Below are 16,087 nucleotides of genomic sequence, written 5' to 3'. Positions count from 1 at the left end.
AGCCACGGGTTCATCGGCAGGTGAAGGGGGGAAATAAAGGGAGAGGGGGAAGTTAGAGGGGATGGAGAACACCAGGGAGAGGAGAATTCAGAGCTTATAGAGAAAAACAAAAGGGAAAAGCTGTCAAGCAGCAGCAAGAGGAGGACAGGAATGGAAAACTTGTCCAGCTCTTGCAAATCCCACCAGACCCTAACTCCTCTGCAGAGAATTCCCAACTCAAACTGCTTCAAACCCCACACCTGCTTGCACTAAAAAATATGCTAAATAATTCAGTTTTGACTTGTGTGCTCCTGAACTGTAGAATCCTCCCAGCTCCTGTAGCTTTGAGTGGTATTTTAGGAGGTGGGGGGAGAAGGTACAAACCAGCTGGGATTGAGGGGAGATCGGTGTGTCACCCCAGCACCACCTTCTGGGGCAGCAGGACTGGTGGTTCCAGGTGCTGCTGCTCCTTGTGGAGCCAGTGTCGGGGGGGTTGGGCTGTGACACACGGGGAAGGGAGACGTGTCACAGGGGGAAGGGAGATGTGTCACACGCAGGATGAAGACAGGGAGAAGGGAAGGCTGGTGTTTCTCCACCTGCCAGGCTTTTCTGATCCATGGCAGATGTCTCTCCACTCTCAAACCGCACCCAGAAGCAGCCGCTTTCACTTCGCCTCCTCATCGGGAGATTTTCCCCATCAGGGAGAGAAAAATAAATAAATGAGCTGCTGTGGTCTGCTCAAAGCATTGGCACCAGCAAGGACACAGGTCTGCAGCTTCAGCATGTGGCTGGAGGACTTCATCCTGGACCACTGGCTCTCCTGCTCCCCCAGTCCTCCTGGAAGACTGACTATTTCATGCCTGTCCTGGTCCCCCCAGTGCACTGGGAAGACCATGGGGTCTTCCCCACAACTACCCACCGTGGGGTCTTCCCCACAACTACCCACCGTGGGGTCTTCACCAAAACTACCCACCGTGGGGTCTTCACCACAACTATACACCGTGGGGTCTTCACCAGTTACCCACCGTGGGGTCTTCCCCACAACTACCTACCGTGGGGTCTTCACCAGTTACCCACCGTGGGGTCTTCCCCACAACTACCTACCGTGGGGTCTTCACCAGTTACCCACCGTGGGGTCTTCCCCACAGTTACCCACCGTGGGGTCTTCACCAGTTACCCACCGTGGGGTCTTCACCAGTTACCCACTGTGGGGTCTTCAACAACTACCCACCATGGGGTCTTTCCCCAGTTACCCAATGTGGGGTCTTCCCCAACTACCTACCATGGGGTCTTCCCCAGTTACCCACCGTGGGGTCTTCTTCCCAACTACCCAACGTGGGGTCTTCAAAAACTACCCACTGTGGAGTCTTCCCCAGTTACCCACCATGGGGTCTTCAACATCTTCAACAACTACCCACTGTGGGGTCTTCCCCACAACTACCCACCATGGGGTCTTGCCCACAGCTACCTCAAAGGAGGTTGTAAAGAGGTGGGGATTGGGCTGTTCAATGAAGTTACGAGTGACAGGACAAGAGGGAACGGCCTCAAGTTCCACCAGGGGGGGTTTAGATGGGATGTTAGGAAGAAGTTCTTCACTGAAAGCCTTGTCGGGCAGTGGAACAGGCTGCTCAGAGCATTGGTGGAGTCACCATCCTTGGGGGGATTTAATAGTCCACATAGTACTGAGGGACATGGTTTAGTTAAGGACTTGTCGGTGGTAGGTTGATGGTTGGATTCAGTGATCTTGGAGGTCTACTCCAACCAAGGTGATTCTTGGTGATTCTGTGATTATTTTGTCTAAGATGTGCCTCACTCTATATATACAAGTTAAAACTGTAGTAAGAGAGGCACACAATCAGTGCCACTGAGCAAGGACATCCTGGGACAACTAGGCCTTGAAGAAGGCAATTCATCAAGAGTTTTCACCGGCCTTGAAGAAGGCAATTCATCAAGAGTTTTAAGGGGTGCCTTATGCAAATCACCAACTTGGCAGAGAAGACTTGAGGTCTGTACAGTTAATGAGACCTAAGGAATGCAGGAGGTGATGAAGAAGCAGAATTGAGAAGATTTGGTCACGGCTGGGTCACGGGCTCCTTCCCTGCATGGGCCACCAGCCCTTGTGAAGAACATCTCCCCACACTGTGTTCTTGTCAAGTTTGAGGATGATTGGTGAGTTTTTCCTCAAAGCACATTTTAACCTTTTAAGGAAAAAAGATCAAAAGTTGAAGGCAGACCTTATAAACCTTCTAGTACCTGCTAGGGGGTTATCAAGCACATGGAGTCTGGCATTTCATGGAGGATGAGAGACAAAGTAAAACCAAGAGGGACTGCATATATGGAATTTTTTCATCATGACCACAGATGACCACTTGGACAGGTTGCCCAGAGACTGTGCAGGTATTGGAGGTTTCCAAGGCTTGATTTGATAAAACCCTGAGCAACCTTGTCAGATCTCATGGGTGACCCTGGCGTGGAGTGGGTTGGACCAGGTAATGGCCTGAAGTCTCTCAACCCAAATTATCCTGTGATCCTAAGATCTTGCCTGAATCTTCATTGTGATGGTTTGCAATCAGAGGAAGCAAAAATGTTCATTGTTATTAGTCCTTAATTACCTACACGTTTGTCGAGAAGCTTACCCAGAGGTAACCTTTCCTTCCTGCCAGCTTCAGTCTGATGTTGAGTCAATTAATACAATTACATGCAAAGCACCCCAAAAACCAAATTAGCCAGGTTACATAATATGTACCACAGCCACACTTATTTAAATGAAAGAAGTGAAGCCTTTTTATCTCATATCTCCCTTTCTCAGATGAAAAATACTGCTTCTCCTACCAGGCTGCCACATTTGTCCACCACTGGCTCTGAGAACATTGCCTGGGTTTATTGCTGACATTTCCTGCAGTGTCCTGGGTTTTCCTGGCACGGATCTCATCCAAGTCATGACCAATTCTTGGACCCTGCTCCATCCCTTCATTTCACAAGCTGCTGCCCATGGTGACAAAACAGCAGGTAATGCTGCACTGTAATGAAGAAATGCCATGAAACTGCCTCGTGGGAAGCACAGAGCTGGTGTTAGCATTCCTGTTCTGGCTAGAAGTGTATTTTCATACCCTCTCCATTATCCTGGATTTTATTTTCCCAATATAAACAGTGGATTTTTATTGATGTTGTTTGTTCTCTTATAGTTGGAGTCAAATAAGGAAATTACAGCACTAATTTTAGAGGAAACAAGAGATTTTTTTTCCCCTCTCTCCTCCTGCATTAGAGCTCTTAGGTGGTGGAGTCTTGATGATCCAAGAGGTTTCCAGGTAGAACAAAGAGAAATGTCTCCTTTAACTCAACACTGGCCACATGTCCCTTAGCAGGAGGGAGGTCAACCTCTTCTGCAACTGATCACATTCTCCTGATAAAAATTCTCCTGTTCCCAGGAAGTGGGAAATTAAATCAGGCGTCTGTGAAAACAGATATGGAATTTCACCTCTCCTTCCTATGAAAAGTTATTTAGGGTCAATTCTGCCTTCCCTGCTGGTTGAGAGGAGTGAAATAGTGTCTGTCTTCACAGCCCTTACCCTTCTGCCTTGGATATAATTCTGCTATAGTAGGGATGGATAATTCTGAGGTACTGCTTGAACCTTGGAAATTGGGATGGGCTGATGTGTGTGTGTTTTGACAGGAGTGTGCACGGGACAGCACCAGAGTCTGAAGTGCATTCACTTTTGGGTTCAATTCTCAGTATCAGCTGAATGACCCTATACAGGTTGTTGTGGTTTTTTTTTTTTTCTGCATGAGAAGAACCAGTAAATGTTCATGTACACACAGGTTTGGAGCTGGTACTTTTTGTGTACAAGTTAGTTTGATTTTTTTTTTTCCTGTGAAGCTGATTAAACTGGTCTCCATGAAAGAGCTGCATGCAAGAATTTTAAATAGCTCCTGCTTTTTAATATTCCTCTTTGGTTTTAATTATTTTGTTCCTACGTTTTCCCTTTCAATTTTCTAAAAACCTAGAAATGTAATTAGAGAGAGGCTGAGCCTGAGAAAGCTGCCAGCATTTCTACATCATGATTAAATATATCAGCCATCCCTTTAGTGAGAGACTGAAAAACAGAATTCTCATCATTATCTCCCTGTTATCCAGGAAAGAATCTGCAACACGTAGGGATAGAGAATTATTGAAAATGCAGCACTAATTAAAATCTCATATAGGCTCCTGATGATCGGGAGAGTCTGAAAGCACAGTTATTAAATTATTTCCCATATTTGCTATCTTTGTTACAAAAACAAACAGAACCATTCCAAACAAAAGCCATCTCCAATCACTGGGGAGACTTAATGAGGCTTTTAAATATGCAACAGCCATACAAACGTTGCAGGTTCCTTGATTCACCTCCTTATAGCAGAGAACTCGTTTCCCACATGTCATGGAGGTGCTGTGGGATAGTGACAAACAGGAATGGTTGCTTGGTCTGAGGACAGGGTCACTGTTTTCAATTAAAGCCATAACAGGAATCTTGGCCTTACAGGCTTTTTAATATTTGTGCCTTTGCCAATTAAAACTTGAGTATCTAAGAGGTTACCTGTCAGGCTGACTTCTGCTAGGGTGTCTCCATCCTCTTGCAGATGTCACACTCTCCCCTAGCCCAGTACAAAGCCTAAATAATTATGTATCTTGTCAAAGGATTCTAAGCTTTGGCACTGCAGAGCACACAAGAGGACAGTTAAGTGCTGATATGGTTTGTGATGAAAGGAAAAGCTTCTGAGATACTGGCTTCTTTGAACCATGGAAGGCTGAGGATCCCCCAGGGAAAGGAACCTGGTGAGCTTTTTCTTGTGCAACCCTCTCCCTCAAAATTTAATTTGCAACAATATAGCAAATACTGAGCTAGAGAGAGTCCAATATCCCCACTCTTCCTTCAGTCTGAATTAAGTAATCTCCAGTGCTGCATAGAGTAGGAGGGCAAGATGAGTATTACCCATCTTTAAAATGGAGAGAAGTTAAGCAGCTTATTCATATTAAAAAAAAAAAAAAGGACAAAATAGTTGTTTCTGGTTTCAAAGCATAAATACAGAAGAGTGCAGGAATTAGGTGGGTTTTAGGCATCCAGATTCAAAAGTAAACCTGAAAATAATTCCTTTTCAACAGCTGCAAAAATTTCAGGTACCTAAATTGTTCAGGAACTGCCCTTTCTGACCTGGGAGTTCACTGAAGTGTTGCCAGTTTCTGGTTATGCATGTTATTGCCTGAGCACCTAAGCAATTATCTCTGACTTTAATGACACTTGGATCCAGTAGCACCTTTGTCCCTTGGAGCATGAGAGGATTCATTTGTTCCAGCACAGCCACCACACACTGAATTCAGCACCAAATGCATTCATGATCAGCACATCTATGAGAAAAGTGGGGGGGATCATCTCCTCTTCCCCACACAAACAGGGTCTGGGGTTGCTGCTATTGGTATTTCTTGTCAGAACTGGCTTCCCTGACTTCAAAATGCTGTAAGACAACTTAGTCACTGTGACGAGAAACAACTTGTATTTGTGAGAAAACAAACATCCTTTAAAAACTCTTGACCTCTTTTGGAAAAGCTCTGACTTGGAGGTTTCAAGTTGCAGGGAATCTGGTCGTCGTGCTATTTTTACATGTATTGGAAAAGTATTGAAGCTCATTTTTTAGAAGAGGAAATTCTAACTTAAAATGCACTATTGTGAGGAAGTGACTCCCTAAAGCCTCTGAGTTGGTGCTTTGTTTCTTGTGAGAAGCATCTTCTGTCTTCCCTGATGAGCCTGCTCTTGTTTTCAGTGCTGCTTTGCTTTCAGATGCTTTTGATCCTGTATTCATTAAAACCTGATCCTGCTGCTTCCCACCAGCCCTAATGGTCTGTGAAATTATTTTCCTTTCTCCAAGATGCTGTTAACTCTGCTGGCACCTGCAGAGTGGAGGAGCTCAGAACATTGTGAAAAGTCCTCCTATTTATTCAAACCAGCTTTTCTCTACCACCAAGAATTAATCTTCAATGTCATCACAGCAGTCTTCCCTAATGGCAAAAGTGGGAACGGGCTGTAACAGAGTCTGCAGGTTTTTTATTACTGCTTCTTTTTCCCCCTTCTACAGAGAAATGGACAAAAGATTTGAAAATCAGAGATAAGATTCACTCTGTAGAACAGAGAGGGAAAGTATGAATGAGCATGAAGGGCTCAAACAGCTAGGGGGAAAAAAAAAAGGAATGAAATTGGGTAAGAAAAAAGGAGGGAAGAATGAAGCAAAGTAATGTAGTAAAAGGAAAATATAAAAGGGCATTGGCAGTCTGGGCCCTGCAGGGAGTAAGAACAGTTAAGGAAAAGGCAGGGTTTTAAGGTATCCACAAACTAGGAATGTTTCAGTTACTCAGGATTCATAACTCATGACCATTCAGGCTCATTTTGGTTTTTATTGTTGCTGGAAGATAGGAGATCTCTCTACATTTGTGCTCTCAACAGATGATAGAGGTTACTATTAGCTGTCCATGTGTACTTGATTGCACAAGTTCTAGCAAGCCTTGTGGCCTGAATATTGCTACTCTAGAACATTCTTACAGAAGTGAAGATCTTCATGTGGAGCTAATCACTCTTTGCTCTTGCCTTCTCACTAGCAAGGTCCTGCAAGGACTATCATGGCATGAAGGCACTGCAACCAAACTGGCAGTAGTGGCTGTTCAGATGTTTGATTCCATTTGAAGATGCACTTGAGCTGCTGCACAGAAACCTGTTTTCTAGACCAGTGATCTCCAACCCAAGCCATTCAGAAGAATGAGGATAAACTACATCAGAGCAGGCTGCTCACTTGTCTGGAAAGCAGGATCAGCTCCTCAAGGCTGGTAAGGGGTGAGACAGGCAGGCTTTGCCCAGGAAGCAGTTTGCCTTGTTCTGAGAAGGGATTTTTACAAGTCTGGCTGATGCCTGCCAGGCAGCCACGCTGCCCCAGGACACAAACTCCACTGTCTACATTCTCCACTATGACAGAACCTGGAGACAATGATCCCCTCTGTCTGAGTGTACTCGAAAGGGCTGAGATTTTTATTGCCTTGTCATGTTTAATTTTAGGTGGGAAATAGTCCTTTGGAGGGCAGTTTTCTCCTGTCAATGGGAAGAAGCCATTAGAGATGGGGCCTGCAGGCACTATTCCTGTTCCAGAGCCACTGCACGATTCCTTAGTGTTGTCTTTGAGCTGTTACAAAGGGGAAATGACAACACTTGATTAACAAATGTGGGGTGCCAGTCTCACCTGCAGAAAAGCAAATCACCACGTACAAGGACCATTATGGAAATCTTCCAGTGCTGGCCCCCAAATTATGCATGCCTATTAACATATTTCACTTCACTCCCATTTTCAAAGCTCAGATAATCACCAACTCTCCCCTGAGAGGCACAGCATAAATCCTGGTTGTCCTCAGAGAACGACCATTCATGTTGGGTTTTTAAGTGGTCTCTTCAAGACTGGAAATTCATTAAAGTAGTAACAATAACTTCCTTATCCCTTAAACTGTTGTCATTTGAGCATGAGTCTTTACTATCCTGTGACCAGAGCTGTGTTACACAATTCCATCCACCTCCACACAATATATACACAGACACATCACCTGCTCTATTCTCTGGGCTCGCTCAACGTTTGGGGTTTTTTTCCAACATTTGCTGCTGCTGTTGCAGAAGGAGCTCGTAAAAACCAGGAAGATGAAAGGCAAAGGAACACAGCTGCCAAGTTTTGCCCCCTGTGGATGCCATGTCTCAGTTAGCTATGAAATCAAACTTCACCTTCCTGAACTGCTACAGCGAGGAGCTCCTCCTGGAGGGCCAACAGGCACAACCACTGCAGCCGTGTCATCTACTGTTTATTCTCAGTCCGTGCATGACTCTTCTCATCTCCCTGGAAGCACCAAGAGCTGACAAGGTTCCTGGGAGAATTCTGGCAGAAATGTTTTCAGAAACATGGACTCTGATGGCAGTGGTTGCTGCTGTGCTGGAAACCAGCAGGTTGTGTGACAGGAAGACACAATTCCTTATCCTCATGCTGTTTGTGATGAAGACCATTCTGCAGCAGCAATGGTGATTGCCTTAAAGCCTCTAACAATTTTGCTTCACTAGAGTCTCTGCTGATGGTCAGAAAGAAATAAGCAGAATAAAAATGGAGGAAGACCTTGATTTCCATATTTACTAGCTGCACAAAGCCTCCAGGAGTACAGTTCTGTGGCTAATTAAAGAGGAACTGCTTTTGGCTGTGGGTTGTTTTTTTTTCTCTCTTTGTTTTTCTTGAAAATGATTGAAATAAGAGTTCCCCCTGCTGGTAACTGGCTGAGTCATAAACAGACTCAAGGCTGGGACTCTGGAGCCAACAGAAAGAGAAGATGGAATCTATTTGTAACTTCTCAGCCTGACCTCACACTTTGCACTTGCAGGGCTTTGTCTAAGGCACTTAAGAAATTAATCTCCTACTCAACTGATTTCCTTTCCTCTTCTACTCAGAGAAAGAGCAGTCAGATCTGCAGAGGGAGGAGCAAACCACAAGCACTCCCTTTAGTGACTCCTGCACAAGCCAGCCCAAACTCAAAAACCTCACAGAGTGAGTGTGCAAAGCACCTGCCACCCTGGCTGCAAAGGGTGATATTTTACACTTTACAAAATCTTTTGGAAAACACAACATTATCACAAAACTGTTGCTTCCTTCAGCCAAGGAAAGAAAGACAGATCAAGCACACAGGGCTGAAAAACAAGGTAGGTTTTTTTATTTATGCAGCCTTCTAGTAAACTTGAGAATGTCTAAAAAACAAATAAAGGAGAGCAAAACTGAGCCACAGCAGAACTGGTGAAGCCCAGGCTGTTGGTAGAGAACCTGAGCACTGTGCTCAGGTTCCTCCAAGCCTCTACGCTGCACTTGCTGCCACAGGACACTCTCTTCTTTGAATAAGCACAACAGAACTTGCCAGCAGCAGTTACAGGCTCCTTTGCACAGCCTGGAAGTTGTGCAGTATCTAGAGCAGGTTCTGCCAGCACTTTGTACATGACTGATCTCTTACTTGAAGATGGAAAGCCCTTACTGACACTTCACCAGACCTTCAGGAATTGCCTCTGAAGACACTTCCACTGTGTCACTTTTTTTCTGGTGTGTGAACAAGCAAAAAACCCCACTATTAAACATCATTATCCCTCTGCAAAAGGTGCCTTGAAGAGGAGCTACCACTTCTAATAGGAAGAAAGTACATGGAGGATGAAAACATTCTTGCATCCTAACTCAATCCCTTTGGAGTTTACCTGTCTTTATGGAAGGAGACAGCTGAACTCAAGCAGCAACACACACCAGAAGCCACCAGGCAGGCTTCTCAAAACTGGCCAGCAGTTTGTCACTGGGGAGAGGCAGGACAGCAGCAATCCTGGCAGCTCAGAGCTGGGGACCTGCTTTGTTCACACTGTTCAAACCTGTGCTGTTCAAACTGTCCAAGGAGAGTCAGGGCTGATTTGAAAATAGCTTCTTGAATTGCTTTTGTAACCTCCTCTGGGATCCAGCAGGACGTGAGGTCTGGAGAGACAGCAAGCTGTCCAAGGAAATCCAAAGGATTCAGCCTTGGTGGAGGTTCAAGAGCTGCCTTTGTTTTAGGAGATTCTTATTGACAGAGTTGGGGGTGAAGCAAGAACCAAGCTGGAGCAACACCAGGAACAGGCTTTAGAGCTAAAGTGGGTCAAGGGAGCCTGCAGCAATCAGGAGAGAGAAAATCTCCTTTATTTTCCTTCTTCTTGGCAGACTGATCTTTGAATCTGTGCTCTGAATACAGAGGAATTGAAGATACTGGTAAAGACAGACCTTGGCTCAGAAAATAGACCCTAGGAGGTTCCCAGCCTTGTCATTTCTGCTGGTGGGGAAGGGGATGGACCCGTGGGTTTGAGCAGAAGCTTTCCCTTGAAACTGTGGTGGTTTCTTTTCAATGGTTAAGGCAAAAAATAACAATGAAAGCTTTGTTTCATTTTTAAGACATTGTCTCTCCTAGAGATGGGGGGATGAAAAGAGGGAGAAGAGCTCAGGAAGAGTGGTCTTCCCAGCATGTACACACACCAGGCTGCTGCCACCTCAGTCCCTCCACTTCCAATCACACACTTTCTCAAGAGCTTTAGCCAGTATAAAATGATTGCTAATTAGGAATCAAAAGAAGAGTGATTTCCAACAGCAATGGCTCAAATATTCTCAACAGACAACATGTTTGAAGAGAAATTCCAAGATTATCACAAGGAAGTGGGTGGTTGAGGAAGTACATGATTTTATCAAGCATTTTTCAGGTGTTTGTATTTGCACAGTGATGGGGAGCTTTACTATTCCCACATCAGAGCAGTACTTTCATAAAAGAGAAAACAAGTCTGCAAAATGTAACAGATTGGAGAGCTTGCCTAGAATCTTTTTGCTGCTTTTGGTTGCTGAGTTAAGAGAACTGGTTCAACTTCAGATCGTGCTAAAAGACAGAGGGGTATAAGTCCTATAAACACAGAGAGAAGTTTTATGATGAAGACACACAGAAGAGAATTCTTAGCTCTGCCACAGCGTTCAGGAACAAGTCCTGCAATTTCTCGCTCCCTTTTATAAAATGGAAAAGAGTATTCATTACCTTGGAGATACTGGGCAGCACAACTGTCTTCAAGGAAGCCAGAGTCTCCATGCAGCAGCAGGTGCCAACTCACAGGGTTCATCAGGATCCATGGGGTTAAGTCACAGAAGCTTTAACTGCCTAATTCTCTGCCCCTGAGAACATGTTTCCTACTTATCACTTGACCTTTGAGACAATGGGAAAGCTGAAGGTGACAGAGAAAAAAACCCTTGAACAGCCTGGGGTAGCATTTTCCAAGAAATGTGGTGTTTGAGCAGAACTATAGATAGATAGGTTCAATGAAAAGCAAATTTGAGGCCAAAAAAAGTTGTAAAGAAGAGTGGAGGGAGCAGGGGCTGGAGAGGGAAAGACTGAACAACAGCGCTGAGGAAAGGGATCAGGATCCCATCTGGAGGGGCAAAAGGCCAAAGCCACAGATGGAGACCAAACAACAGCTGGTACAAACATGCTTTCATGTGTAAAGTTTGCTCTGTGGAGAATTCTGCTCTCCAACCCTGAAGGCATCACTCTGATGGTGACTCCTCCCCATCCAACACTGGGGAACTCTCCTGGGCCCAGGAGCGGCTGTTCCAAAGCTGGTGGGTAATTAACCAGGGCCCTTTCAACATGTAGAAGCTGTTGTCACACAACCTCGGCATGGTTTTAGCAGCAGAGGGTCCTGCTCCTTCATCAGCAACAGGGGCAGAAAGAATTAATCAGGGCCCCACGGGCTAAACAGGTTTCCTGGAAACTTCTACAACTGCCAAGAGTTGCTCCTGCTCGAGAGGGGCTTGGAATGAAGGAGATAAAGCATCTTGGTGTCTGCGCAGACTATCAGAACAGAAGAGTGTCCAACTGCTGCTCCACCAACTCAGTTATGGAAAAATCATACAATCAAGCAGAAGGGCTTGGCTGTCCTCAACACAGGCCTTTAATCCAGGGATCTTTCCAGGCCACACCAAAGAAGCAACATCATTCCAAGACCAGCCCTCTCCTTGGAGGGAGCTCTGCTGTTCCTCTCCAAGATCAGCCAAGGACACTAAAATTAAAGTTCTGAAAAAGTGACCATTGTCTCTTTTTCTTTAATAAAGATATTAAGGTTTGTTGTTTGTTGTTTTTTTTTTCCTCCTGTTAAGGCAAGAATTTCATCCTGCTACTAGGATAGAGTAATGCAGCTTTGATTACAGAAAACAAAAAAAAAGAAGCTTAATTACACTTAAAACTAAAGATTTACACTTTGAAGACAATTTAGAATTAAAAAACTAAACCAACAAAAAAAAATTCAAACACTCTCCCTTCTGGTTACCTATCCTGAGTCCAGTTTCATAACAGATTTTGAGGTACAAGACAATAAATTAAAAGTTCCTCCCAAATCCAGAGATCAATCACATCCTCAATGTGATGTCTTCTTTACCACTTTCCCAAATTTGGCATCGAGTCCAAGACCTGCCAAGAGATAAGAACAACCCATGGGCACAGAAAATGGCTTCACATTCTTCAAAGAAACATAACACAGGAACTTCAGAGAGAAATCAGACAAGTTAAATGACTAATGGTCACTCAGTGACTTACCTTGTGTGGGGGGAAAAAGAAAAGAAACCCAATGGATCTGCTAGGAATCATGTTTCTCTTCTCCTGCACTAACCTGCCCTTCCACTGAGAATGTTCTCATGCCATCAGATTTTTTTTTGACCAGCATCTTTTCTCAGCTCTGTCCCCTGGCTCTACATCATCTCTAGTGAAATGGAAAGGGGAAAAGGACTCAGGAATTTGCTTCCCAGACTTACCCAAGAAGACCAGGATCGTCCCCACCCACTGCAAGGAGCTGATGGGGTTGGCAAACAGGATGACAGAGGCCAAAATGGTGAAGAACTTGCGGGTTGTGGTGATGATGGAACAAGTCAGAGGTCCAAAGTACACCACAGTCATGAAAATAAAGCTCTGTAAAGAACAAACAGAGGCCTCCTGTCACTTGGACTGGAAAAAGGACAACATGGATCATATCCAGAACCAGGGAAGCTGTGGCTGCCCCATCCCTGGCAGTGTTGAAAGGCAGGTTGGATGGGGCTTGAAGCAACCTGGGCTGGTGGGAGGTGTCCCTGCCTGTGCAGGGGGTTGGATCTAGATGATGTTTGTCCATTCTATGATTTTAGATTCCATATTTTCAGATGAAAAACGGACAGAATCTTATTTCAAATCCTGATGATTTGCATACAAACTTACAGCAGTTTGGCTCTGAAGACAAGCAGCAACCAAAGGGAAGGTGAGGCAGTTTCCACCTCCCAGCTGGACAACACACCCCCTTGAGGGCTGCAGAACAAGGAAAGTGGATTTACCTGACCCAGGGCACTGGTCAGGCCAAACAGGAGGATGTTGTAAATGATGCTGGGGTAACGCTCCGTAAAACTCAGGAACTCCCAGAGCTCTCCAGTGAACAGGATCCCTGGAAGAAAGACCAAGATCAATCATGAGTTACCAGCCCAGAAGCTGTCTGAGCAGCCACTGACCACGTCGTTTACACTCATAACCCAACAGGAGCTACTAAAAGCAAAGAGAAAATTCCTCACAGTGGAAAACAAAGAGGAGAGGAGAAAAAGTGATCACCTGCCCAGTTACTGAATGAAAGAAGCAACCATGAACTGCAGCTCCAGCTCTGACAAGAGAGCCCTCAGGTAGAACCCGCTGGTTTGGAGCCTCGGGCAGCTCCACTCTGTGTGGAGCAGTGTCCTCTGCTGGGCAAGGGGAGAGCTACACTGAGCAACCCAGGCGAAAAAAAACAACCCAAACAAGACACAATGATATGGAAAAAGCTCTCTAGGCCCTTTCTGGAGCAGGACATCACGTCCCTTTCCCACAGGACGCCCCAGGGACCTGGGTGCAGCAGCTGTGGTTCTTGCAGGCTGTTCCTTACCAGCCCCCAGGAACAAGGTGGACCAGAGGTTGACGTGGAGCATCATGTGGTTGGAACCAGTCTGGTAGTGAGCTCTCATGTGGTCCTGGGACACTCCAGTCAGCCCGTCCAAGGTCAGTGACAGCAGCTGAGAACAGAGGAGTCAGAGATAAGAGGCAGCCAAGAAAAACTTTGCTCTTTATGCCCTCTCTACGGGGAAGATGTTCAGCTCCCCCCCATTTTTTTACACCCCAATCCTCTATTCAGTAGCAATTCTGGGGGCTCAAAACATGCACTGAGAGGGAACGTGTGTGCTCCTGCACTGATCCCAGCCCACAGCTCAAGGGTGCACCCTCAAGCCCAGATGTCCCTCTGCAAAACTGTCCCCACGTCAGCTTCAGGGCACAGGTGAGGTCCAAAGGACGTGGCCTTATCTGTGCTGCAACCACCTGATCCTCCTCACCCTGGCAGGACTCACCAGGAGCAGCTCTCCGTAGCCAAAGACGTGGTCCTCACTCCCAGCCCCCTTTTTGGGCTTGTACAGGAACAGGGCCACCCCTGCCACTATCAAGAGGACGCAGAGATACTTGGCTGGGGGATACTTCTTCCGCAGCACAGTCACTCCTAAAAGCATGACTGTAAAGAGACACCATCACCAGCTGCTCCCAGGGCTCTCACAGGGGAGGGGGAAGTGGTTTTAACTGGGCCCCAATTCACAAGACGTGGATAAAACAGCCCTTCCTCCTCCTGTGGCAGAGTGAAGCTGTCACAGCTTTGGCAATTGATGTCGAGGGCACAAAGAACCCCCACAAACATCCAAGGAGAAAGGTGCAAGACCTACCTGGAATGGGCTTGCAGGATTTGCCAAGGACCTGGAAAGGAAAGACTGTGTTAATTCTCCCCATCCCGTCACCTGCCTGCAACCAGAGAGACCATGGTGGCCCAAGGGTGACCTGACCCCCCTGACACTACAAAACAGGTCACGGTTGGACTCCGTGACTTTAAAGGTCTTTTCCAACCCGAACAACTCTATGACTCTGCAACAGGTGCCTGTTCCTGGGGTTACCCCGAGGGTTGGGGGGGTCCTCCCAGCCCTGCCCCTCACAGAGCCCACCTGGGTTGGGTAGCTGACAAACTGCAGTGCTGAGTTGCTGGAGACCATGGCACCCAGGTAGGAGAGGGAGCAGGCGGCGTAGAGCCAGCTCCGCGTGCGATCCACCTTCCCCGGCTCCAGGAACCGGATCACTGGGAGGAACAGCAGGGAGAGGGGGGGGTCAGGAGGGGTTCAGCCAGCACCCAGCACAGCCTGACCCCCGTCAGGGCGACCAGCGGGGTGCTGGTGTCCCCTCTGAGGGGTGAAACAGCCCGAGGAGCAAAGGGACTCACGGAGCCTGGCGAAGGCGGCGTTGATCACGCACTGGATGAACACCAGGGTCAGGGCGTACTTGAACTTCTCCTGCTTTGCCCCCTCCCCGTAGCGCCCCCGCGTGCTGCAGGAGCGGGAGGGGGTCAGGGAACAACAGCAGCCAACCCGGAGCAGCCCCCCACCCCCCGGGCACCGAGACCCACCGGGCAGGACCCAACCCGGGTGGGACCCAACTCGGATCATCCCCCCCCCCCCAGCCCCCGGGGACACCAAGAACCACCAGGTGGGACCCGACCCGGAGCATCGACCCCCAAGAGCCGGGGGCACCGAGACCCAGCGGGTGGGACCCGATCTGGAGCATCGACCCCCACCCCAACACACCCGGGCACCGAGACCCACCGGGAAGATCCAACCCAGATCATCTCTCCCCCAACACCCAGGGGCACCGAGACCCACTGGGCAGGTCCCAACCTGGGCAGGACCCAACCTGGCCAGGACCCAACCCGGGTGGGACCCAACCCGGGTGAGACCCAACCCAGATCATTCCCCTCCCCAGAACCCGGGACACCGAGAACCACCCGACGGGACCCAAACCGGGCAGAACCCAACCCGTATCATTTCCCACCCCCAGCACCCGGGGACCCCAAGAACCACCAGGTGGGACCCGACCCGGAGCATCGACCCCCAAGAGCCGGGGGCACCGAGACCCAGCGGGTGGGACCCGATCTGGAGCATCGACCCCCACCCCAACACACCCGGGCACCGAGACCCACCGGGAAGATCCAACCCAGATCATCTCTCCCCCAACACCCAGGGGCACCGAGACCCACTGGGCAGGTCCCAACCTGGGCAGGACCCAACCTGGCCAGGACCCAACCCGGGTGGGACCCAACCCGGGTGAGACCCAACCCAGATCATTCCCCTCCCCAGAACCCGGGACACCGAGACCCACCCGGCGGGACCCAAACCGGGCAGAACCCAACCCGGATCATTTCCCACCCCCAACACCCGGGGGCACCGAGACCCACCGGGCAGGACCCAACCCGGGTGGGACCCAACCCGGGTGAGACCCAACCCGGATCATTCCTCTCCACCCCCCAAACCCGGGACACCGAGAACCACCCGGCGGGACCCAACCCGGATCATTTCCCACCCCCAACACCCGGGGGCACCGAGACCCACCGGGCAGGACCCAACCCGGGCAGGACCCAACCCGGATCATTCCTCGCCCCCTCCCCCAGAACCCGGGACACCG

At 48.1% G+C, this 16,087-nt stretch overlaps 1 protein-coding gene across 1 annotated transcript; it reads right to left on the bottom strand.

Annotated features, from left to right (window-relative positions):
* Positions 1-11,822: 11,822 nt before the first annotated feature.
* On the bottom strand, positions 11,823-15,075 carry SLC35B1 (solute carrier family 35, member B1). The gene is made up of 8 exons (XM_010001035.1): positions 14,853-15,075; positions 14,581-14,711; positions 14,308-14,338; positions 13,945-14,102; positions 13,488-13,614; positions 12,913-13,019; positions 12,364-12,517; positions 11,823-12,022 (listed from the first exon to the last, which is right to left on the bottom strand). The coding sequence occupies exons 1-8, from the start codon at positions 15,073-15,075 to the stop codon at positions 11,970-11,972; spliced, it is 984 nt and encodes a 327-aa protein (XP_009999337.1). The 3' UTR covers positions 11,823-11,969.
* Positions 15,076-16,087: the final 1,012 nt, after the last annotated feature.

This window comes from Chaetura pelagica, unplaced genomic scaffold (assembly GCF_000747805.2).
Source record: "Chaetura pelagica isolate M959 unplaced genomic scaffold, ChaPel_1.0 scaffold1106, whole genome shotgun sequence".
Classification (NCBI taxonomy): domain Eukaryota; kingdom Metazoa; phylum Chordata; class Aves; order Apodiformes; family Apodidae; genus Chaetura; species Chaetura pelagica.
This window is presented reverse-complemented; position numbering and strand designations above follow the sequence as displayed.

Excerpts from the sequence above, each read along its gene's own strand:
- SLC35B1 (XM_010001035.1), bottom strand. The coding sequence starts at position 15,075 with ATGATCCGAGTTGGGTCCCACCCGGGTTGGGTCCTGCCCGGTGGGTCT. Across the intron at positions 14,712-14,852 it reads CGCCGCCTTCGCCAGGCTCC|TGATCCGGTTCCTGGAGCCG; the intron begins GTGAGTCCCTTT and ends TGTTCCTCCCAG. Across the intron at positions 12,023-12,363 it reads GACGATCCTGGTCTTCTTGG|GTCTTGGACTCGATGCCAAA; the intron begins GTAAGTCTGGGA and ends ATCTCTTGGCAG.